At 38.0% G+C, this 24,912-nt stretch overlaps 1 protein-coding gene across 8 annotated transcripts in view; it reads left to right on the top strand.

The window, feature by feature from the left end:
• The window catches only part of SRPK2 (SRSF protein kinase 2), a 151,144-nt gene that overhangs the window by 117,583 nt on the left and 8,649 nt on the right, over nucleotides 1-24,912 (top strand). For all 8 annotated transcript variants that reach the window (XM_054808126.1, XM_054808056.1, XM_054807790.1 and 5 more), the window contains 7 exons: nucleotides 3,605-3,770; nucleotides 5,835-5,860; nucleotides 7,330-7,576; nucleotides 8,533-9,021; nucleotides 13,490-13,590; nucleotides 13,695-13,802; nucleotides 24,252-24,321. In XM_054808126.1, the coding sequence (XP_054664101.1) occupies nucleotides 3,605-3,770; nucleotides 5,835-5,860; nucleotides 7,330-7,576; nucleotides 8,533-9,021; nucleotides 13,490-13,590; nucleotides 13,695-13,802; nucleotides 24,252-24,321 (1,207 nt within the window). The remainder of the gene's footprint in view (nucleotides 1-3,604; nucleotides 3,771-5,834; nucleotides 5,861-7,329; nucleotides 7,577-8,532; nucleotides 9,022-13,489; nucleotides 13,591-13,694; nucleotides 13,803-24,251; nucleotides 24,322-24,912) is intronic.

The raw sequence follows: 24,912 nt of genomic DNA, 5'->3' as shown, positions 1-24,912 counted from the left end.
TACTGGTAGCAGTCTTCACGATGGCACGTACGACACGGCTTCCACGTTCCTCTACACGTGTACACACAGTTCCAGCCCTGTTCTTCACGTGACTGTTACCTGACTCTGTGGCGCATGACCCGGCAAGGCGTTTTTTTTCAGCTTGAAAGTCTCGACGACCTGGCAATCGTCCTTGCGACCCGGCAATCGTCCTTATCGTCCTTATCACACTCAGTAGCTGGAGGGGTTTCCTGCTTGAGCAAGGCAATCTTTGAGACAAAAGTTCTTACAGTCCGGTTTCTCACAGGGTGGTCAGGCAGGAACAGGTTGTCTACAGTGTTACGCAGTGTTATGCAGGACATAGGCAGAAATGAAGTGGATAAAGACTTGAGCAGGCTGGTTTAATTTTGAGGTTAGATACAGCTTTGAAGCTGGTATGACTTAGATGGGGAAGGTTTGAATCACACAGTCTTCCAACCTAAATTACTCTTTGAATGTAAGCAAAGGTAAACATTCCAAGTAATTCAAACACTTCATACCTGAAAAAAAGAGGAACAAGTTAGTCCTGAAAGATTAAAAAGGTTTAATTTTTGTGAGATTGGAATGAACTGTTTGGACTAGTGAGAGTGGCATTGACTGGTAAGACTTCCAGGTTGTTCATCTCATTAAAGATAATACAGATCCTTATTCTTTCTTCTACTCAGACAAAACTTGTGCTACTCATGTTCTAAAAACTTATTTATGAACCTTGAATATGAAGCAGTTCAATTATTGCACTGGTGTTACTGTACAGCAAACCATTTTGTTTGAGAAAGTACTGTAATTGCATGCTACAATTGAAAAGGAACTTTTTATGCTATGATTTGGAAAATATCAGTTTTTGAATACATTTGAGCATTGGGGTGAAATTAGGTTTATTTTAAAATGCAGCTGAGAGTTGAGTTTCTTAATCAGAAATATCATTTTGGTTTCAAGCAGGTTTTTTTTTTTTCCCCTGGGACAGAGTTATATGAACGGTCATGCAAGAGAAGACCCTGCAGAATTGAAAAAAGGGCTAGTTGCTGCAGTTCCTTCTTTTGCAGTGGAGATGATTGAAAATATTTATTTAATTCTGGAGTCCTTATTTTTGGCTGTAAAATGTATAGCATCAGTCTCTTGTGAGAGGATCGTGTTCTGAAACTGATGCTGAAACAAGCATTGTGTATTTGATTAAAAAATTTCACTTTTGCTTTGATCTACAATATAGTAAATCTGTTTAATGGGTCAATATGATGTGGCTTCTTGAATGAAAAAGAAAGTGAATATTAGTTAGAAACTGCCAATTATGAGAGTTTCCTGATGTGAAACTAACCACGTGACCTTTACAAGGGAAAAAATAGTCTTCTAATTTACATTTTTGATTGTAGTTACAGGATCTGTCATAATTTTTCAGTCACAATGCATCACACATTTCATTTTTTTCCTTTTTCAGTGGACAAATAACTAAAAACTAGGAGTGTTTTCCCTGTTCTGCATCATCTCAGAGCGTGGTGCAAAGCATGTCCATGTAGTATACATTTCCTTACTGGTTTAGTGGTATAATGTGCTTCCAGTTTTTAGGATGAAGCACTCTGATCCACATTTTAAGACAGCTAAGAACATTCTTTCTAATTATAAAATTCTAGCAGCATGGTCCTTATGGTTAGCCGTAGAACTGATTTGGATTCTACAAAATATTCTGTTTTCTATTTTTTTTCCCAAAAAAAGACTCTTCAGCCAAATAGAAGACAAAGCTGGCACCCTAACACTGTTACGCAGCAGGGGGACAGGCTATCTTTTTAAAGTGGGAAGTCTAGTTTCATATTAATTCCACTTCCACATATCACAGTGGAACAGATATTTTTTTCTTCTGAAAGTTTATGGCTTTCGGTGAACTCTGGAATCTTTTCTTTTCTTGGCCTCAGAATTACAGACATTCAGTGGTAATTTGTAAGATGATCTGTGGTGTAGTGGGGGAGGGAAGAGACTATTATAATGTCTTTATGTTGCTATTGCTGTTAATGCCTCTTCTAAAATTTGAAGTCACTTAACCACTAACTACCATCCCATTATAAGCCAGTCTTTCTTTAACATTTCTTACTTTGAGACATACTGTATGTTCTTTCAGTTGTTCTGGCAAGTAGTCAAGGATATTTTGGATCTTGAGGAAAAAAATCCAGATTATCAAGAACGCAACAGGTTTTTAGGTGTACCATTGGCACTGACGCTGAGTCCTGCTCCAGTGATCATACGATTTTTATATAGGCATACAAAGAAAGCTTTTCAGAAAGGTTGCTGTTCCAGTCTAGCTCCAGAACTGGAGAAGGCAGAGCCATGCACTTGAGGTGTTTCTAGGATACATTAGCCTGAGTATAAATATCATACACATGCTACTGCTCTTCTCTTGAGCTACCTTGTGTGCTGGATCGATGTACCAGTTCTAGTGTGAGCTCAGGACTGGGTGGTAGACTAATGTCTTTGTGTTCTCTTACTGCATTTTGAACCAACACGTTTTGGTTTTAAAGTTCAGCCCAGCTAGTTATGTCTTAAAGGAGCTTAACAAGGAGCTTGTTAATTTATTTATAAAGTACCTAGAATGGCAGGATGTTCTTGTAGGTGGAGCTCATGAGTCTGGAGGTTTGTTTCCTGCTGTAGAACATTCTCTAAAAATTGAAAGAAGTCTTTCAAGTGGTCTTAGTCAGGTTTCTGCTTTTTTTTTCCTTGCTGATATTTTCCTACAATAGTTATGTAGATTATCACAACAATAGCTTGGTTTACACTGTGACTTTATTCTGTACTGAATAATTGTAATAATTGACTTCCACCGTTTATCATACCTAGGCCTTACCTAAAATACTTTTACAATCAGACAAACTATTGTATTTCTGTTCCAGTCAGAATTTGAAAATTTTTTTAATTGTGTAAAAATAATTTTTGAACTTTTGTCCCAGAATGCATTTTTAAGACTTTGGATATGCAGGTTCGATACGAGTTGGCAGAAATTAGCCTGCAGAGAGTATGAAAGACTAGTGGAAAAATACATGTGATGAATACATGTAGACAAATACTTATGTGACGTCTCGGTCACATTAAAAGCTGAATTACTATTGGAATTCTAAGGAAAACTAGAGTTAGCATTTCATCCCAACAATACATTTCCATTTTTGCTTTTTATTATGATTAATTTCAAGATGCTTATTCGCAGACCAGACTTCAGATATAGTATGTAGTTCTTGCAGTGGTTTTTTTTTTTTTTTTTTAATAACTATCTTTTAAACAATGAACCAGTAAGATTCAGCCTGACTGAGTGGCAAAATTCCCTTTTCAAAGGGAGATGTATCAAGTTTTTTTACACATGTGCAGATCAACTAAAAAGCACTTGGGAAATGGAAGTCTGAGAGCAGGCTGCTGTCATCAGGACAATTCATCCAGGCAGTGTCTTACTCATGGAAGTCTCAATAACTGGGTTTATGAGCTAAATAAATTCTCCTCTCAGGCCACACATGGACAGCAGGCAATCAGTTCAACATCTCTGTACTATTAATAAATACATTTAGCTTGGTCTGAGTAATTAAAATAAATTTTTAAAAAATTTTTTTGTAATTAGGTACTTCAAGGTCTAGATTATTTACACAGCAAGTGCAAGATCATTCATACAGATATAAAGCCAGAAAACATTTTGATGTGCGTGGATGATGCCTATGTTCGTAGAATGGCTGCTGAGGCTACCGAGTGGCAGAAGGCTGGTGCTCCTCCTCCCTCTGGCTCAGCAGGTATGATACTATATTTAAATGCAATGTAGTAAAGTTCCATCACTATATTGTTGCTAAGAATATTTTGTTTAATGAAAATTAACATTTTAAATAATCGTGCATAAAAAACAAAAAGCATGTCTAGTTAATTCTTATTCGTGCTGTGGAAACTATCAGGGAAACGCTTTCTTTTCAGTTTTGCACGTTCAAGTTTTTGGGGTCCCCAGATACAGAAGAAGATTTATTGGTATAAACTTACTCTCCTCCTACCCCACAAGCTTTAACAGCTGGGTTTTAGCTGCACTGGAGCCTTACATCTCTAATATTGACAATAATTACTAGTTCCATTACAAGTAATCAGCGTCCTCGTGAAATTATCTGCCTTCTCGTCAGTTATCACTTATTCTCAGAATGCAATGAAAAGTCTTAGAGATTCCATAGTTTTTCACCCTTGAAAAGGGAATTTATTGTACCTAACTGAATTCAAGATAAGCCCTTCTCCCTAGTACTTTATGCAAAATGTTTTACGTTAAACTTGCCAAGTGTTTAGATAGGAACTGTACATTATATTTAGCTAGGAGAAACCAAGGTAAAGTAGTTCACAGCAATCAGTAAAGACAAGAAAGGAGGAAGTGTGGCTTTTCTAGTGATCTTTAGTGCCATGGTTGCTATTTATTTGCCAGTCCAGCACATCAGCTACAGGCAGTGGAGAAATAATAACATTTAAATACCTTTGCAATGTTGTCAGAAAATACATTACAGATTAAATTCTCTGAGGTATAATAAAATACCTGCTATATCAGGAACAAATACTGTGGCCAAAATCCATAAATATTTCACAGTAATCCATAAATATTTCTTAACTTATATAAGTTAAGATGCAAAATCTTACAAATCATGAATATATTATATTGAATTTTACATAATGTGTACTCACATAGCTAAAGACTGTATGTTATTTGTGTGGGAAGTAACTTGATTTTATTCATGCAGCCTTTATATTGCTTCCTGACATTAAAATAAATATTATTTTAAGGAATATATTGATGGCGTTCTTATCACGCTTTGTTCTTAGCAGATTGAAATTAAATCTATGACTTTCCACACAGGAGCCAAAGATATGTTTTCTTTACAGCATTTCAAGAATAGGTTCTGCATAATTTCCCTTTTTAGAACAGTGATGGTACTCAAGTTTAAGAATCTTTTCAAAAACCTTGCCCTTTCAGGGGCATGCAAGCAGTTTTTTCCCTGAACTTAGCGGCAGGAACTGAACCTAAAAGAACTCTGAAGTCTTAGCTGTCTCTGTTTTTTATTTTGCATTTGTTAATTGCCATATGCCTGTGTGTCTGAAGAAGTTCCTGAGAGGTTCTCCTCCCCCTGTTCAGTTCCTCTTTCTCACTTCCACTTTGCCTCTGTCTCCTGTATTTGGTTGTTTCTATTGGTTTTGATAATTTGGGGTGGGGAGGTGGGGGGTTGTGTGACTTGTGTTGCTGTTCTGTGTTCAGTTAGTGTTGTAATCTCATCAGACCTAGTCGTTGATGGTATTCTTCCAAGAGGTGCTTAGGAAGAGGTCCATGCTGGAGATGCTTTTTGCCATAGGCACTTATTCATGCCTCCAGTCCTAGCAATCAAACTACCTTGTTTCAGAACAAAAGAAACACAAATATTTGACTTTTCTTTTGAGTGCGGCACAGTAGTTGTCTTTGTTGATATTCCCTGAACTATTTTAAATCTATCTATACCTGCTCAGCCAGCTGACTACCTACATTTCATCTGTGACAGCTCTGCAGTCATTTAATGTTTTCTGTCCAATCTGTACTGATTCAGACTTGCCTTTCTGACTTTAGTTAAGTCTCCACCAACCACAACAGAGTGAACAGAAATTGATGCTAGCTCTTTCCAATTCCACATGCTCTGAGGCATCAAATGACGTTCTTGTAAAGAGTAAAAAAACAGCTAAAAAAAAAAAAAATCAGTGCCCTATATTTCGTTAAGAATATTTTTATGTGATTTCTACAACTTTCTACTTTATACAGTTGTTTTTGTAAAAATATATCTTTAAAATTTTATTTTTTTTCTTTTTAGTGAGTACAGCTCCACAACAAAAGCCTGTAAGTATTGTTACATAATTCATATTAACTATCTTTCTGTGTTTCCATAGGTATTAATAGCTATTAGACTGTTGGCAGTCTACCCTTTTTAAAAGCTTCCTTTGAATAAAGCTTTTATCTTTCAAAGAACACTTTTCTTTTAATGTCTTTGGCCTTACCAGTTTTAAGCACAGTATGTCTCTGATGGAAACTCTCATAGACTTACTATAGCTATGTCAAAGAAAGTTAAGCGTTGCCATTTTCATCTCTCGAGGAATAATCCATTCTGTTCAAATCCTGACAAAAATGGGTGCATGCACTAAATATCATGCATGGCAGATAGCTTAAGGACTTCAAAGCCTTAATGGTCAAGGCCATAAAGGAGAGAGGTTTTTTTATGACGTTGGAAAGATCTTTTTGCCATGTACACATAGCAAATAACCACTGATAATACAGCTGTTTAGAAATATCTAAGGTCAAACCTGCTTTCTACATCTGTCTGTACAAAATGTGTATCATTTCAATGGGCGTACAACATGGATGAAAATTAATAGGATTGTCAAATTAACTGTCTGGTTTTAACTGTCCCGTAGCTTCTTTTGAAGGTAACAGGATTTACAGATAAACCTTTGAGAAAATAATATTTTCCTTGGTTCCTTATACTTTATTTTTTAATTATACGAGGATTTCTTACTGTGATATCTAAACAATGAATGAAAATTGGAGAGTTCTCATTTATCAAATAGTAAAAATAAAAGTCAGAATTCAGTTAAAATATAAGAAAGTGTTTCAGTCCTAGCTCAGATGTGTTAATTTTTCTTTTCCTTGTTATTGTACCTGAGTTTTTCAATCCTTATGTTATATAAAATGTGAAACTTTTTGTAATGGCAATCTGTTGTTTGTGATTCATATGGTTTGGGCCAGAAGTGAATAATAAAAATGCTTTCCTTTCACAGGGAAATAGCTGAACAACACAGCATTTATTTAAAATTCTTTGCCATTTTCAGTCTCTTTGGCTTTCTTGTATCATTTTTCTCAGCATACTTTTGCATTACCTGCATTGTATGGAGAGAGAAATCATGTCTAAAATTTATATGTAAATAAATAGATATTATAACAGACTATCTTCCAAATACAATATCATCTGTTAGTCTGGATTGAAGTTTAAGATTATTGTGGCTAGTCAAGATTATAGGATCATAGGAATTTTACTATGGTACCTTAGATTAATTTTGTCCTTGTATCTGGTAAACAACCATGTAAAAACATGTATAACTATGTAAACTTTTGATAGCTCTTTTTGCATCATATAACCCTACGTCATTCTTGATTTGAAGTAAAATGGAAAAAACAATAGATTTACTATATTAATTGCCATGCAGTATTTTCAAATAAAAAGTAATCATATTGCAAGTGAATTTGGTGTGAGATGCCTTGTGAATAATTGTTTAGGGGTTTTTTGTTTTCTTTTGTTTGTATTAATATTTCAGGTTGGAAAAATATCCAAAAACAAAAAGAAAAAACTGAAGAAAAAACAGAAGAGACAAGCTGAGCTGTTAGAAAAACGCCTGCAGGAAATAGAAGAACTAGAGCGAGAAGCTGAAAGGAAAAAAATAGAAGAAAACGTAACCTCAGCTGTACCATCAAATGAACAAGAAGATGAGTACCACCCAGAGGTGAAACTAAAAACAGCCGATATAGAAGAGGTAGTAGATGAAGAACCTGGAAATGATGATGGTTAGTATTACCTGCTTGTATTGATCCTGAATTTACTGTTTCAGAGGGGAAAGTAATTGCAGCATTGCATCTGGTGCAATGAACAAAGACTCCAGGCTCTCCGAGATCATCAAGTTTCATTTTCTCCTGTAGGTAAAATCATAACTACAAGGTCTAAAAAGGAAAAGTCAAACCTACTATAGAAGTGAAGAAAAACATTAATAGCAATCTAGCTATTCAAATCCCACAAAAGAGTACATAGAAAATTCAACAGAACAGTCAGTTGTCATACTACATTAAGTGGTGTAACTGCATATCTTGGTGAGGTAGAAGAACAAGATGAATTTGTATTCTGTAACATTAATGTACTTAGAGTATCCTTGCTTTCCCCTTTTCTTGTTACAATGTTTGTTGTAATGATCTATCAGGTAATAATAATTGCAACTTCTTCACTAATATTTTTAATATGTCTTGTTAAAATTCTTGGTTAGTCCCAGTGGTTTGCAGCATAATTGTTATGGTGCAGTTCCATTCTGACTTCCTTGGTTTTCTCGTCAACTCTCTCCAATTCTGATAAAAATGTAACTGCTGAGACTGTCTTTTGGTTTAGTTTTGTTCTGCTCTTACTGCGAATTTTCCTACTTCTGTGATGACTCCCTGTTTGCAGATTGAATCATAGATTTGTAAAGCTTGCTTTCAAGACCTCATATATCTTCCCTTCATAACATTCTTCTCTTCTGAATTGCTCCCTCCTGAACCACTTCCCATTGTTTATTTTTTCCAACAGCCTTATTAGTTCTTTCTTTTGCCTTTAATTTAGATTTTGTGGTCTTTACATGTTTCAGTGATATTCAGTGTTTCCTTGTGTGATATGTCAGAAGTCAGGTAGTTACTGAAGAGTTAAAAGTTATGAATGCCTAATTTCAAAATGGTATATTGATGTATCATCTAATGTGTTGCTCATTGAAATTTTTCAGGTGAAGCAGATGATCAGGATGAAAAAGAAGATACTGAAAAAGAAAACACTGAAAAAGATGATGACGTTGAGCAGGAACTTGTCAACACTGACCCTACAGACCCTAAGTGGATAGAATCCCCCAAAACAAATGGCCATATTGTGAACGGCCCATTCCTATTGGAGCAACAGATTGAAGATGAAGACGAGGAGGAGGAAGAATGTCCAAATCCAGAGGAGTATAATCTTGATGAGCCAAATGCAAAAAGTGATTACTCTTATAGCAGCTCCTATGAACAGTTTAATGGTGAATTGCCAAATGGACGTCATAAAATTCCTGAGTCACAGTTCTCTGAATTTTCAGCTTCAGTGTTCTCTGGGGCTCTAGAGTCTGTAGCTTGTGGTTCTGCTGTTTCTGAAGGATCAACTGTAACCGAAAGAGAGGAGAGCAGCCCATCTCACGACAGGAGCAGAACAGTTTCAGCTTCAAGCACTGGGGATTTGCCAAAAAGTAAGTATTCCTCTTAGTGGCGTATATCATGCTTGAAGCCTCTTGGAGCTGTTGGTGATGTCTTACATAGAATGAATAGTGGTCTTAAACCTTATATATATGTTTTATCTGTGTTTAGTGACACATGTATGCAGATTTTACTTTGTTTTGGGGTTTTTTGGTGAAAATTCAGTTCTAAGGTTTACGGGTAGGCTGTCACACACTACTTTTTATTGTAGATGAAATACTTGCATTGACAGGTCAGTCTACACAGAAAAGAGAAAAGGAAGGCTATAGTTGCAAGTAAGCATTATTCCCATAGTTTAAGGGCAGAAGGTGATTGTGAGATCATGTAACATCACTTCCTTTTATAACAAGCCAGTAATACACTGTCTGTTAAGCCCAGTAACCATTATGTTTGGCTTAAAACATATTTTCCAAAAAAGATATCTCTTGATTTGGACAAACAAAATGATAAAAAAATCTAATGTGGTTGAAGTGTGTTCCACTGGTCAGTACTCAGAATTGTTTCAGAGAAATTGTAGCAAGTTTGAATTTGTCTGGCTGCAGCTACTAGCTGTTACTTCTTGTTATATCTTTTCTCAGTCATATTCAAAAATTCTGTAATGTTCTGTATTTTCATTCATTAATGTTTCTTCTCTGTCTCAAACAGTTTCTCTCTTAACCTTTTATTAAAACCCAACAAGACAATTTCTTTGTCTCTGTAAGGCATGTTGCCAACCCTCAATTCATTGCTTTCTGTATTCAGTGTGGTTTTGGAGATTTAAATTCTGGCCACCAGAACTGCTCAGATCCAAAATTTTTGCCTGTAAATCCTGTTTGTTGAAGACACGGAAGGTGAAATCTTGGTGTCATTGCAAAGAGCTGGATTTTTGCCATTGAATTAAATAGCTCCAGGGTATTACGCATAGGTTTTATTTATAGTGCCAGTGGCTAAATGATAAATGTACAGGTTTCAACTTTAATAAAGAAAATACTGAGGGACTAAATCTGTAAGCAGATAGAAGAAAATGAGATAGCTTAGGAGAAGATCACCAAGCCTGCATCAACATTGTCCTAGATGAAGTTACTAAATTTAAATAGGGAAGTATTGAAAAATACAGTTGAGTGTATTTCTTGATTTAAGACTTTAGAAGAGCAAGTCACAGTTTATTACAGAGTCTGAGAGGTAAGGTAGTCTGCAAGTAGGCAAGAAATGTGAAATAAAATACGACTGACTAGAGCTGTATTTCTGGAAGATACCAAGATCCAGGCTAATAAGTCTTCTGGTCCATCTCCTTACACTGTGTAGTCCCTTAAACAATATGCAGGAGGTTCCTAGATTCCTGGTAGCCTCTTCCTTTGTGCTGTTGGCAGTCTATAGGCAGAAAGCCTCTACTGCTGTTTTCCTGGGGTAATGTGTAAAATCCTTACGCCTCCAGAGAGTAAAGCTAGTTTCGTCATCATGGGAGCAACTTACCTCCATAGCTGGAGAAACAAACCTACTTTATTCCTCCTTCATGTTATCTCATCAGGAACAATTTACAGACCTCTTGTGCAAAACCAGAAGAAAGATAGTAAATTCAACCATAGCTCACTTCTTCCACAAAAAGAGGGAAAGCTGAATGTTATTAATAGCATCAATAATAATGATGGGTTAAACAGTAATAAAAGAGATCAAGGTATTTAGAAAGAAGAGAGGCTATTCAATATTTTTAAATGCTGCTACTTTTTCACTACAACTTTAGCGCCCTTTTCTTGTATAGAAGTAGACTTTATGTGTTCCTCTCTGTCTAGGCATTGCTATATGTAATTAAGTAACATGGTCTCATCTTAATTTTTCAGGGTGCTTGCCACATTCAGTGCACAGACCAATTTATGTTCAGTGGATGAGCAGCTATTAAGTTTTTATCTTTTTCAAGTTTTCACTGCGTGACCAAATGCCCTTAAGATAGATCTATTAATTTACTCATGACTCTCCTCCTCATTCCAGTGTTTGAATGTTTACTAAGTGTACTATCATGCTGAGACTGTGAGAAGAGGAGGTGATATTTCTCAGTTTCATGGAACTAGGACACACAAAAGTGAAAATCAGAAATGCTCACTAATTTTATGCTCAGGTTGAGCTCCTTTGGATGCTTTTTTGAGAGTACTTGCTAAAAAGTATGCTCCTTTTGACTTCACTTTCAGTTGTGAATGATCTGCATTTGACAGATTCAGAATCCAAGGTCTCATATTCATTTCTCGGAAAATATGTGACATAACCTTCATGAGTTCCTGGGAAAAACACAAAAGTGTAGGAACTTACCTAGTACCTTGTCAGGTCTTTCTGTTAGAAGAAGGTTGAAGAAAGCTGTTTTCTAAAGTCATATTCAGATGTCTTACTAATGAGGCTTTTCTTTGCCCATCGTTCTGCTTTATTTACTGCAGTCCTTCACCTTCAAAAAGATGTGTAGGAAGGATTTATCTAGTACTATCAATTTTTTTTTTTCCCCAGGGCTACTGAATTGGGAAAGGTCCTATAATTTCTTGAATAATGTATTTGATTGTGTTGGGGGAAAAAAAAAATCAGACTGTACTATGCTGCATGCTCGTAAGGGAAGATTTTAATATTAAGCTTACTAGTTCCTGTCTTTTAAGTGCTGTATTGCAACCTCATTCTCTCAGTGTATTTTACTTTAATGCCCTATACTGGTGGTTTTTAAAAATTTGAATCTTGGACTCCATTCCAGCTTTTTTAGAGGACTGTTTTGTTGACGTCACTGCCCCTTCTACCTTCTGCCATTTAGTCCTGTCTTTTCTTTCCTTCTCTTTCCTGGTGGATCCTGCCACTTTCTTTTCTGGTTGGCCAGTATTTCAGTGTCCTGAAGGCCCATTCATGCTTACTGTCCCAGCAGTTGAAGGTCCTCCTCTGATTTCAGTCACTCCTAACTCACCATTAGACATCCTGTATTTTTTCTCCTTGTCCCATATCTGGTGTGTTTTTGTCTTCCAATTCTTATGCTAATTTAACAGGTCATTATATCCCCACTGGAGTCCCAGGTGCCTTTTGGATCTGGTTCCTCTTTCTTACCTTACAACTAGTTCCCAATTTAGTCTTTGTAGCTTTGGGACAAGGAAACTGAGATGAATCCTGTGCTGCTATGTGATTTATGATGTCTGATTCTATCTTCCACGTTCAAGTCAACCTGCTTTCTTTCCAATGCAATATAGGAGCTAGTAGGTGGTATGTCAAAACGAACAAAAGCAGCAGTCCTCCACTGTCGTATGTTATGGTCTACAATGTCCCAAGAGCCTCTAAAGATTAGATTAAAGTTCTGCCTTTTTATTCAGTGCAAATAGGACCTTCAGAGAACTTTGATTCACCGTTGAATCAATCTGTGAAATGAGTGACAGTCCTGTCATGGTTTAGCCCCAGCCAGCAACTAAGACCCACACAGCTGCTGCCTCGCTCCCCGCCCCGGCAGGATGGGGGAGAGATTCAGGTCAAAAGTGAGAAAACTTGTGGGTTGAGATAAAGACAGTTTAACAGGTAAAGCAAAAGCCACGCACACAAGCAAAGCAAGACACGGAATTCATTCCCCACTTCCCATGGGCAGGCAGGTTCAGCCATCTCCAGGAAAGCAGGGTTCCATCATGTGTAACGGTGACTTGGGAAGACAAACACCATCACTCCAAATGTGCCCTTCTTCCTTCTTCTTCCCCCAGCTTTATACACTGAGCATGATGTCATATGGTATGGGATATCCCTGTGGTCAGTTGGGGTCAGCTGTCCCGGCTGTGTCCCCTCCCACCTCCTTGTGCACCCCCAGCTTCCTTGCTGGTGGGGTGGTGTGAGAGGCAGAAAAGGCCTTGGCTCTGTGTAAGCACTGCTCAGCAGTAACGAAACCATCCCTGTGTTATCAGCACTGTTTCCAGCACAAATCCAAACCACAGCCCCATACTAGCTACTATGAAAAAAATTAACTCTATCCCAGCCAAAACCAGCACAAGTCCCCTAGGTTCTCAAATCAACCAAGGTTTGGTGAGTCTTTTTCCCCTTGGGACAGATATTAAAAAAAAAAAACAAACAACAAAACAAACAAACCCCAGCCAAATTTTATTTACCTTAGCCAATAATGGAAGTGCAGAATTTTTCTCAGCCAAACTATTGCAAAAATGTATCTCTCATGTGGAGTTGTTGGAGTTTGAATCTTAACATTTTCTGTCTCAATCTGTTCTTGGAAGCATATGCACTGTTTTTACTTAGAAGCTCCTCTGGATATTCTAATAATAGTCATTTCACAGTTAAAGAATGCAAAAAAATTTGCACTTGAAATGTAAGGTAAGAAATCCTATTTATGATGCTTTAATTTCTCATAATGTTCAGCAAATGATTTTGGTGTCTTCAGTGTATTACAAAATTGGATGAAGTGTCAAGGCAAAGCTGCTTAGAGGTAATGAATAGTATGTTCAAAATACTAACTGTTCTGCCTTTTGCTTGTGTTAGCAAAAACTCGTGCTGCTGACTTACTGGTGAATCCACTGGACCCAAGAAATGCAGATAAAATTAGAGTTAAAATAGCTGACCTGGGGAATGCCTGCTGGGTGGTAAGTATAACTACATCATTTTAGCTATTTAGCCTTCACTGTTTAGAACCAGACCTCTTTATTGTAAATTTTTTCCATTAATGTGGTTTTTCTTTCTGTTTTAGCATAAGCACTTCACAGAAGACATCCAGACAAGACAATATAGATCCATAGAGGTTTTAATAGGAGCAGGTTACAGTACACCTGCTGATATCTGGAGTACAGCATGTATGGTAAGAACAATACAATGTGTATTTTACAAGAATAAACCTCCTAAAACCAGTTGTTTATTTAGTGAGGAAACCTGATGAGGATGGTTCTGACATTTTGACACAAACACATCATCATAAATTATGTCGTATCAGATAGCTACTGATGTTTTTTCCCCCCTTTATTTCAATTTTTCAAGCATTCTTAATCAAAAGGAAGTATTTTGGAGAACATTTCTCATTTTCATTTAATGCTTTTTAAACTTGCAGTCAAAAATATGCAAGTTTGGAGGGAAATACAAGTATATTTTAAATGTCCAAGTCTAACTGAAATAGTACAACTTCGTGTTTCCTTCCTGCCTTAGAATCTATGTAACTCTTTGCTGTGTTTTCATTCCTTTTTCTTGCATAAAGTAGCAAAACAGTGAAATACTTGAAATTCTTGCCAAGTGCAATGAAAACATTCATCAGATTACGCTTGCAAGTCACAGCTTTAGATTCTAAAGTTTGAAGAGAAGGAATTTAGTTTATTAGTAAAATATGTGGTAACATTCTGTAGAATTAGTTTTAACACAATATAACTGAAATTAGAGATTTTTAAAAATCTTTAAAGAATAGAAAAAGTAAAAGCTTAATCATTCAGTTTTCTGAAACTCTGTTTATAATACCTCTTTGAAGACAAATAAGCTACATGCATCTTCTCATTAAAGATAGTTTTGGAAATACATTTAGAAATGTCTATTTTAAAAGTGAAAACTTATTCAAATCTTTATATTTTACAAATACATGTCTGAAAAGAGTAAGTGTGTGAGGAGGAGGAGAAGACTCAAATACTAGACACAGTTTGCAGGCGTGGGTGATGAGAAGAATTGCAGAGCTCAGAGGGAGAGGAGGAGGATTGAAAGGAACATAAAATCCTACAGATATTATAAGCTCAGCAAGCCATGTGTTGGAAGTAACTAACCCATAAGTAAAATTGCAAGTATGTTTTCTCTGGAGTTTAATACTAGCTTTTGCTTTAGTTCACAGAAAAGAACATCCATTTCCAAATTTACTCTTTCATTTGGGGGCAAAATGTAAAATTTTTCTATTACATTGAAAACAAAGCATAGAAAATATTCCACAGTTTTGATCCTTAATTCTTTGGATGATTCTTTTAACTAACTACAGATTTACTATAGAGACTTTTTGTTCCTTTTACCTGATGTTTTGTAAACCTCAGTTGAACTAGATAACTTTTTATGGTATTAAATACCCTATATTTGTCTTCCTTTAAGGTTGTACCTACCTCCTGCTAATTTTATATACAGTCTTGTAGCTAAAGCCACATAAAAAAGGCTGAAGTCTATCTAGCATTGCGTTTAAAGGAAGTGGGATACTTAATAGCAATATCATACCTAGGGACTGTAATATTCTTACAGTACTTGGGGTTGTCCAGCCCCTTACACTTTAATTCTTTCCCATGTTATATAAGCGTGACTGCTTTCTTCATTCTGCATTCTCAAACTCAAGGGGGGAAAAAAAAAGCCTAAAGCATCTATGCAACTAGGGGTGTCTTAATTCACATTCACAATTATTTATGAAATTTCAGTATTTTAATGAGAAAATTATACTTCTGCTTTTTTGTTATGTAGGCTTTAAAGATAATAAAGCGTTTGAGGCAGAAACACCGGAATTCTGTCTTCTGCCACAGACTTTTGGGTTTTTTCCCTTAAAAGGTGCTGTAGAAATTTTATAATCTTACAGCACTGACATAGAGTTGTTGAATTCAGTTGTCATCATTGTGTAGCCGTGTAAAAAAAATAGAGATCAGTCTCTGAAGCTCACCTCAAAAATTCATTGTTTCAAAACCCCTCAGGATCTGCTTCCATTCCTGTATAGTGAGGAAACGGGTCAGAGCACTGTGAGCGCTGATCCTGCATCAGATGGAAAACAGCTCTGGGGCAGGGATTGACTTGAAGACCTTAACAGCTCTTTCTGCAGAGAACTTGTGACAGAGATTAAGGGCCAGGGAAACACGCCTGACATGGAAGTGCAAACTCCCGATTAACTTATTTAGGCTGTCTTTGGAAATTATAATTTGATTCTCTCCAGTCCCAAAAGCAGCTGAGAATTGTGAAGTACCAAAATATTGTAATGCCATTGTAGTCCCACTTGCTTTCTCAAGTTTGGATTCCTTGTGGTACCTAGATGTGGTTCAGAAAATGCCCTTCTGGGTTACCTTGTTCCTGTTTCATATTTAATTCACTTTATTCCATTAATTTTTACCATTAACATGTGTTTTCAAAAGGATTGTCTGCTGGAGCAGTAGCTGGTGTTTATTTTCAGACAAAATACAGCTTAGCAACCCTGTTAGTCATGTTGTCCAAGACTGTCAAAGGAGAGCAAGGAGACTTCTTTGTCACGTTGTTTTGCTTGTACAAGTCCAAAGTCACTAAGGACGTTTTTGAAAGCATTACTATGCAAAATGAGTGGTCTAGCAGTATTGCCATGATTTTTTTCTTGGTGAGTTTCCATCCTTCCATACTTTGTCGAAAGTGACAGTACCAAGCACACATGAAGTGGTGTCCTACCAGCTGACTGTGTATTGATTGCACATGGTATTTCTCATTCCTTGCTTTTTATTTAAAAAAAAAAAAAAAAAAAAAAAAGAGTTGTCAGTTAAGGGGTAGCTGTATTAGTAAGTGACCTAAGTTTGAGCTTCTGTTCAGGTTAGGTAAGTAATTGCTCTGATGATATCCACCTGTCAGAAATAAAAACATTTGTGAATGGGTAGGAAAGGTGCCATGTGGCTTTGCAGTGGGAGCCGCATTATGTAATTGCAGATCCTGTCCTTCATTTTCATCATGATTTTGACTTTGGATGAGCTTTCTTGTCTCAATTTATCTACTGATTGATAATGCTCATATTGCAAAAGTGCGTGCCTCATATGAATGATGTGAATTAATGTGAATGCAGAGTATATTAAGCTAGCATCAGAGCAAAGGTGAGACATTAGGCTTTTAAAACCCTTGCTTACAACTGAATCACTGTGCTAGTTCTCTGAACCGGCACTGAAAGAGGGTTCAAAATATTTTTACTTCATTTGGATGGAATTGTGTATGAATACATCTTGTAGATCTGTGCGTGCCCACGACCTTCAAATCAAAGATTTCTGACCAGTATTCTCACAGAGAGTGATCCAGGTGTGCTTTTCATTCCTCCGTCTGTGTAGCTCTTGCTGATAGAAGACCTGCTGCTTCAAAGTCCTGGTCAGGTACTCCATCTCAGTGGTTGTTGTTGAAGTTTTACAACGTGGCTGCCCAACTCTCCCGAATGGGCTTGCTCACAAGCAGACCAGAACACTCTGCTTAGTAGAAAACAGCACACATGAAGACTGCTTAGCTTGCAAAATAGACAAGATTCTCCATCTGTTATATATACACTACTGTGTCAGATAATCTAATGTCTCCATTTAAAAAAAAAGACAATAAAAACAGGCCTTTCATTGAATTAGTTTAGGGTCCATAGAATTTCTCTGTCAGAGGTTGACCTCCAGATGTGTACATAAAACACCTCAATCTTTTCATGTGTCCTGGCTAGTAGATTTTACGAAGGACTACTTGGAATGCATGGGACCAGGATTCACCTAAGGTCTTAATGTGGTCTTGTGCTTTATGGATCTCCATTTGAGCGTAAGGTTTTTCACTGCCTTTTGCTTGCCAATGAAATAATTTTGCTTGCTCACTGGGAATAGCATTGAGTATGAGAGTAGCAGAGCTAGTGGTTCTTGTGTTGGCTTGTGTTGATGGCGTAAAGTGTTAAGTCAAGCACAGAGCTTGTGTTGTATCACAGCAGCAGCAGACTGTCTTTTTTTCATTGTACCATTCGCTCATCAGTTTTATTTAGTCTTTAGTAATGAGGATGGAGATGATGATGACATCTGATAAGGGTGCCCTGAGCATGCAAAGCAGCTTTCAGAATACTCCTCTTATGAATCCAACTTATAGGACATTGTATGTTGTGTCTACATGGAGTGCTCTCCTCATCTGGGCTCTGCTAATATAGGTTGGCTTTGTCTAGCCACCAAAACCATGTGTTTGATGCAGCTTTCAGCAAAGAATAATCTTGTTTTATTTGTATTGTCTTTAGTTTGGGAGTAGCCAGAGATTCTGATCAGGATTACTTGTGCTAGAAGTGACACACAGAGCTGTGTAAGGACTCTACCCAAATAGCACATAAAAGAGACAGTGCAAAAGAGGGAGAAATAACTCAGTGCTAATAACCTCACAGTTCTGTTTATTTTGGTGTTATGTCAGTGAGTAAGTAGCATTGTAAGCCAGCAGGCTGTGAGCTGAATCTTCTAATTTTAGATGATTTGGCATGGCCCAGTTCTTGTGCCCCAAACAGGAAAAGTACCTCTTCATATCAGATTTAAAGGATGAGAGGGTATATCCTCAGGCCAGGACCAGTCCTCTGCTCAGGTGAGCAGAATCTCAGAGTCTTTAAGAAAAAGACACACCCCACCCCCCCCCCCCCCCCCAAAAAAACCCCCCCAAAACCCCAAAAAGCAGGGGAAAAGAGAGAATGATGTATATCTTTGGAGGCTTGTAATCAGTGTATGCGTGATGTGCTGTGAAGCTGATGAAAGAAGTTAGATGCCAATGGGCTTTTCCAGACTATGACAGTTGTTTGCCTGTTCTGTGCTCAGCAAAGAATGCAACAAAGTGTAATTTACATTTTTTCCCAGACTTTGGTGACCTAGGTCTGAGTGAGCATTGCTGTCGTTTGCTGGATATTTATAAGTTTTGCTAAGGAAATCACACAGTGCCCTTTCTTTTTCTTTTAACAATGGGGCCTATGTAAGTGGGATACTCAGCTGCTCTCATGGAGAGCTAGACGCTGGGAATCTCTTTCCGCATCTATTACATTCTAGAAAATTCTGTGTTCCCTTGCTATAAAAAACTATTTTAGTTATGCCAATAGGGAGGTGCATCTCTCATTTTCACCCAAAAAAAGAACAGATTTGGGGTCAGCAGTGCCTTTGACAGGTCTGAAACCCCCCTTGATCATTTAATTTTATCAGGCTGAATTTCCACATTTGCAGTATTGAGAGGGTTGCTTTCTGTGGAGCAGAAACTGAACAGACACTGCATGATTTAGCATTTCCTAAATCTCAAAATCCATGGAACACAGCACTCCACTCCTGCTGCCAAGAAATCCTGGCAAGATAAGGGAGTTAGTACTGGCAGAGAGCATCCCTTTGTATTGCTCCTAGAAACGAGTGCAAGCACTGTGATTCCACTGCTTTTCCTTGTTTATGCTCTTTGGACCGGAGACAGGAAAAGCACCTGAAATGATGAGTCTCATCATCTGACTTCTGTTGTTCATCATGTACAGACTCGTTTGAGCTGCGGGGAGGAGATGTCTATATCACAAGCTAGGATGTTAACAAGACTATGTTTTTAACACTTATCTGAGGTGGCTTTTGTGATGAGTTGTGCTTCCTGAAATATCTTCTCTTTATAATAAGAACTAGGAAATAAATCATAGCTGTAGATCAGCAGGAAGTCAGAGAAGGAGAAAATTGTACTTGGTGTTTTATCTACCCAAAGAGAATACAAATAATGAAAGAAAATACTACCGGGTGAGAGGGAAAGGGGCAGGCAAACAGCTTTCAAAATGAGGGAGATGCTATGACAAGACAAGCAAGCTTACAGGGGTGGGTTTTATTATGAGCATTTCTATTCATGTGAAAGAACTTGGACAGAATGAAGAATGAGCAGAATATAGTAACTTATGATGTTAAATTCAAACCTACATGTAAGTGCTTGTAGTTCAGCTGTCAGTTTACTTCTTTGCATAATGTCCTCCAACGTGGAGTGGAGAGGTAACTGTCCTTAATTACTCTTCCTGTGTTGTAAGTGGGGGCAAAAATGATCATGTCTCCATGGGATCATGAGTATCATGCTAGTACGTGCGAGTGGCACATACTGAAGGTGTGATGACAAGCCTCAGTGTGCGCAGAAGCAGTATTTTGAGAAAAAATGGAAAATCAGAAATCTGAGAGAAGAGCAAAACTTCAAGTCACTATGCACATATTTTTCAGTAGGCAGATACAGTACAAAATGCTGTTATTAATCACTGTACACCCTTTTTGAAGGTGGTGGGTGGACAACCTGAAACATTAAAAAGAAAATGATTTTCTAAAGAAACTGACTTTCCAAAGCAATCACTCTGCTTGTGCATGATTCTGAGATCGGAGTACTGCAAATAATAGAAACCTGTTTCCTTTTCAAGCATCCCATGCATGTCTCTGTTTTGTATATCTGGCCTTTCTTACCAAGCACTAACCATGCAAAATACCTTCTGTATTTTTTCTGTCACATGGCTTTTCAGAGGGAGATGTCCATGGGAGAACAAACTGTCAGCTGGTGTGCGTATCCCAAAAAACTTTTTGCTCTACTTTCCATGTTCCCACTTACCTGTGGAACAGCATTCTTAAAACAAAGCCTATTTTTAAAGCAGTTACATTCTCATTCACAGCTCTTCACTTTAGTCGGGGCAAAGAAACTGGCCAAGAGCCGGGTCTTGTCTGTCAGAATAGTAATTCCAGCCTATACCTTGTTGTCCTTTTTCATCTGGGACTTCATAAGAGGAATTCAGGGAGGCTGATGTAGTCCAAGTGAATTGTTCTTCCAGTCCTCTCTCAGACAGCGTTCCCTAGGCATGCATCCATTTTCAGTCACCAGATTGAGTACGCAGCTGTCACACAGTGAAAATGTAGCTGTTTCCAATTGTGTGATTAGACACTTATCCGTGATATACAGTAGTGATGCCAACAGTTTAGTATTGTGGTGTAGGTTCATAAACAATCACGTGGCAGGAAAGGAGTCATAGCCTCTCAAGAGCCTACAAAAGCAGCAGTGCGACCATTTATATGAAAGGTTATCTATCTGCAGATGGAGAAAAGCAGTCTAGATTGTTTTTCTACGATAGCCTTAGGAAAGTGGTAAGTGATTGCCAGAACAGTCAGTAAGGAGGGATGATTGCCTTGGGCTTTTGTGCCATATGTTGAGTGTGCTGTATCTCATTTGTTATCTCCATATAATAATCAAAATGCTGATTTCTGTTGAGGTAAATGTCAGCATTAAGTAAAAAAAGATCATGGTAATTCAAAATCAGAGTTTCTTTCAAGAAACTAGTTTTTATAAATGAATACTTTCAAAGGGAAAATAAGTAAGTAAATATGATTAATCTGTATTTGTAGCATCATAGAAATAATAGCCAAATTTAGGTTGAAAGTGGTCTCCAGTAGTCTACCTGCTGCTTGAACCAGGGTTAACGTCAAGGTTAGGTGAGGTTACCCAGAGCCTCATCCAGTTGAAGCGTACATACCTGTCAGGACGGTGTTTCCATGACCTTTCAGAGCAGCCTGTCCCAGTGCTCAGCCAATCTCACTGAAGAATTTTTTTTCTCATATCCAGTCAGAATTTCCCATCTTGCTACTTGTGTCTGTTCTCTGTTGTCCTTTCATTGAGAAGACTGTATCTTGGTCTTCTCGGTTACTGCTTCTCAGGCAGTGGAGTGCAGCAATTAAATCCCCCCTTCTCCTTCTCTTCTCCAGCCTGAACAAACACAGCCCCACCAGCCTCTTCTCCTGCATCCTCTGCAAGTTATAGAGTCTGGGTGGTTTTATGTGCCTACAGCTGGGTGCAAAGGCTCGATAAGTGCTCAGGAAGCCTAAAGCAGCAGTGCATCACCAAAACTGTAGTTCTGAGCTTTTTTGGTCGCACTGGCTCAGTAATGGGACTGCGTGTCCTTTGTGTTGCACTGCACCTTTGGGCATCAGCTTAGAGTAGAACAACTGACCGATACAATCCAGAGGTGTCGTTGACCTTTTTATAGGTATTTGCCTGCTTATTAATGCATTTTTAATGCTCATTCTTTTACTTTATGGTAAAAACCTAGGTCAAGGATTTATTCTTTTTTAAATGAGGCCAAATTAATTTCATTTATCTTGTGCTATGTAGCCAGTCCATCCTACAGATATCTGGGAACCTATTACTAGGTTGCTACAGATGAACCTGTGAGACATTGCCCTGCATGAATTCTAAGAAGTGATATTACAGATATTTATTGCAGCACCCAAAAGGCAAGGCTGTCTCTGGGCTGTCCCTGTGTGCACCTGAGTTGGAAGTTTCTTTGTTGGTGGTGCAGAGTCCTTTAAGAAGAGTCAGAAAATCAAATGTCTGAGACACTGCGGCTCCAGCCCATGCTGGGCATGGCGTCAAAGCTGGACAAAAAGGGAAAAAGAAGCAGCAGCAGCATTTTAAAAAGCTTTAGTTTCTCTTCAGCAAAAGGGTGGTATAAATATCCCAAATCTATGAGAGCTTGCAGCTGTTATTATATACAAACAGATCTAAAATTCAGTCTGTCACAGTAGTGTGCTTACTTCTTGTGCTTCTCTATGAATGGTTTTTACATGTTTTTTCCATTTTAATCTCTTTAGCCTCATGTAGATGTATCAAGCTATTAATACCTCACTTTTTGGGACAGAAGCTGGATACTTTTGGAGTCTACCTTTGTGGTTAGATTCAATTACATTTCCGTTTTTCTCCCGGAATCTGTATTAAATAGTGATGAGTTTCTTAATGTCCTCAGAAATCAGCCCCATCAGCATGTGTTCTCCTAGGAAAGCTGGTCCAGCTCTTCCAATGAATATATTCCCATAAGATACAGAGGGGACAGTTGGGGCTTCTCAGTCTCATCTCAAGAGAATAACAGTATTCTTCATGTTGTGTTTAGAAATCTCTACCAGTGATCTCTTCTGGCTACCCTAAACATTTCTGCAGTTTAAATACCGGATAATTTATGAAGTCCTTCAGATTTTTTTAAGCTGTAAAATGAGAACTCTCAATCTTGAGCTTGAAAGTAGAATACGAAAAAATGCGAATGACTGTTTACTAGTGATAGTGACTTTAGGATTTAAATTCCTGTTTGTAGGATCAACAGAAACGTCAACAAGGAGCATTCTTGCTTTCTTGGCTGCTGTGTGTGATTGCAATGAATTATTTTGGCTATAGCCCACTTGGATGACACTGCAGTTCACAGCTTGAAAAAGCCAAGTGCCCATAAACAGGCTAAATTTACAGGTGATTTAACAACTCCAGAGTAGGAATTGGAACAGAAAAGTGTATATTTTCAGGAGACACATATTTTGTAGTAAATGTTCTGATGCAGTGAAATCCCCTTCTAGAGTTGTGCCAGGAAGTTCTGCTTGATTTTTGGAATGATTTGCTGGGTCAGATATTTTCCCTGGTCTTGGAAATAGAAAATAGTTTCATGTTTAAACCACCTGGAAAGAATTAGATTCCTGTGGCTGCTCGGGTAATTGGTGATCCAGAGCGGAGAGAGAATAGTCTAGCAAATTAGGCTAGGTGCACCCATGTTTGTACACAAGTATGGGCTCTCATAGTTATTTCAGTGCTTTGCGGCTTTTAATATGCATTACACCCAGAAAGAGAAACTCAGTTTTGTCCTGACCTAACGTTGGGTTGGCATCCCATCAAAGTGCTGTGATGGCCTGATGGGATCAGTCATCGCAGTGTCCACTCTGGATTCCTTCATCAGTGTCAGTCTCAGTATTTTACCCCGTGATTGCAGTGTTTACTTTGATGACTTCTAATTCAACAGAAGTACCTTTTTAAAAGCTCTTCTAGATTTAGAGTCATCAAGGAAGCTTACCCTGTTTGCTAATTTCTAGTGATTAATTATAGTTATAAATTGATTTTATTTCTGATTCAGACTTCTATTTCAGTCCCCCCTAAATTCTGACAGATAATTAGCCTTCAGATACAAGTGTAGCTCTTTATTATATATTTAGAAGTACCACTCTCTCAGCTTTGTTAACTTACACATATTTAACATGGTCAACAGACAACACATTAGTATGTTAAACCACATTTAATGTCAACTTACACTGATGCCCCCTTCACACCCCAGTGCAGCCAATCTGTTTGGAATCGTGTCCTCCACAGCTGGATGCTGTTCGTTGCCTCCCGCCACCAGGGACCGGTGCTGAAGTTCACAACACGACCAAAACACTCCCTGGGCAGCTGGTGGAGCCCCAGGGGTTGCTGGTTGGGGAGGAACGGCAGTTCCACACTCCTTGTCCCTCTCCTTCCTTCATCCTGGCTGAGCAGGCAGAAATGCGTGCTGCCCCTTTCCAAACCCCCAGCCTCTTGCACGGATGGGGCGTGCTGGGGGCTGGACGCGGGGCTGTCTCCTGAGCCCTGTGTCCCGTGAGTTCATGCTGTCGTTGCATTGCCAGAACGATGGTCCCCAGGTAAGTGGCCTCTCAGTCTTGGATCCAGCCTTTAGCTTTGAATGTTCACTCCCTCTTGGTTTTGAGATAGTTATGATATTTTGCTGACATCTTAAGAGTAAAAAGCATTATTTCTGAAATACCCATAAATCTGTCTTATGTTATAGGCTTTTGAGCTAGCAACTGGAGATTATTTGTTTGAACCGCACTCTGGTGAAGACTATTCCAGGGATGAAGGTATGAATCTTTTGAGATACTACATGAGTTGCTATATATTTTCACACTCCTCCTCTTAAATGTCCAGTGAGCTTACAGGTGGGGTTATGTTTTGTATTTGAGTGAACTGTTCATACACATTGTTTTCAGAATATAAATACAATTTTTTTCTTTTTAGTTTTAAGTTCCATCACTAGCAATGGGTGGGCAAAAACTCCCTTCTGCAGATACTCATCTACTTAACAACTGCCTGAAGGAATTAAACTGCCCTTCTTGTAAGATTGCATATGTGTGGAAACCTGATTGAGAATAACAACATTTTAGTTTAGAAAAGAAACGACAACTTTGAACTTTATAGTATTTTCTCTTCATAAGAGTGACACTGGAATAATGTTTACATTGTGTATTTTTATTTGAATTAGGCAATTACTAATTTTTTTTAAAAAAATCAGAATTAACTCCTGCTTCCATCTGTATACCTGTCCATTTTCATGCTTGTTTGCTTGTAAATGCTCTTTGCAGTGGTAATGTGGGCATCATTCATTGTTCCTAAATGCTACTAATGATGCCAGAGCTCTGCTGATCCTGGAAACCTCTGCATGGATTTGCTGC

The sequence above is a fragment of the Grus americana genome, chromosome 1 (genome assembly GCF_028858705.1).
Source record: "Grus americana isolate bGruAme1 chromosome 1, bGruAme1.mat, whole genome shotgun sequence".
Lineage (NCBI taxonomy): Eukaryota > Metazoa > Chordata > Aves > Gruiformes > Gruidae > Grus > Grus americana.
This window is presented reverse-complemented; position numbering and strand designations above follow the sequence as displayed.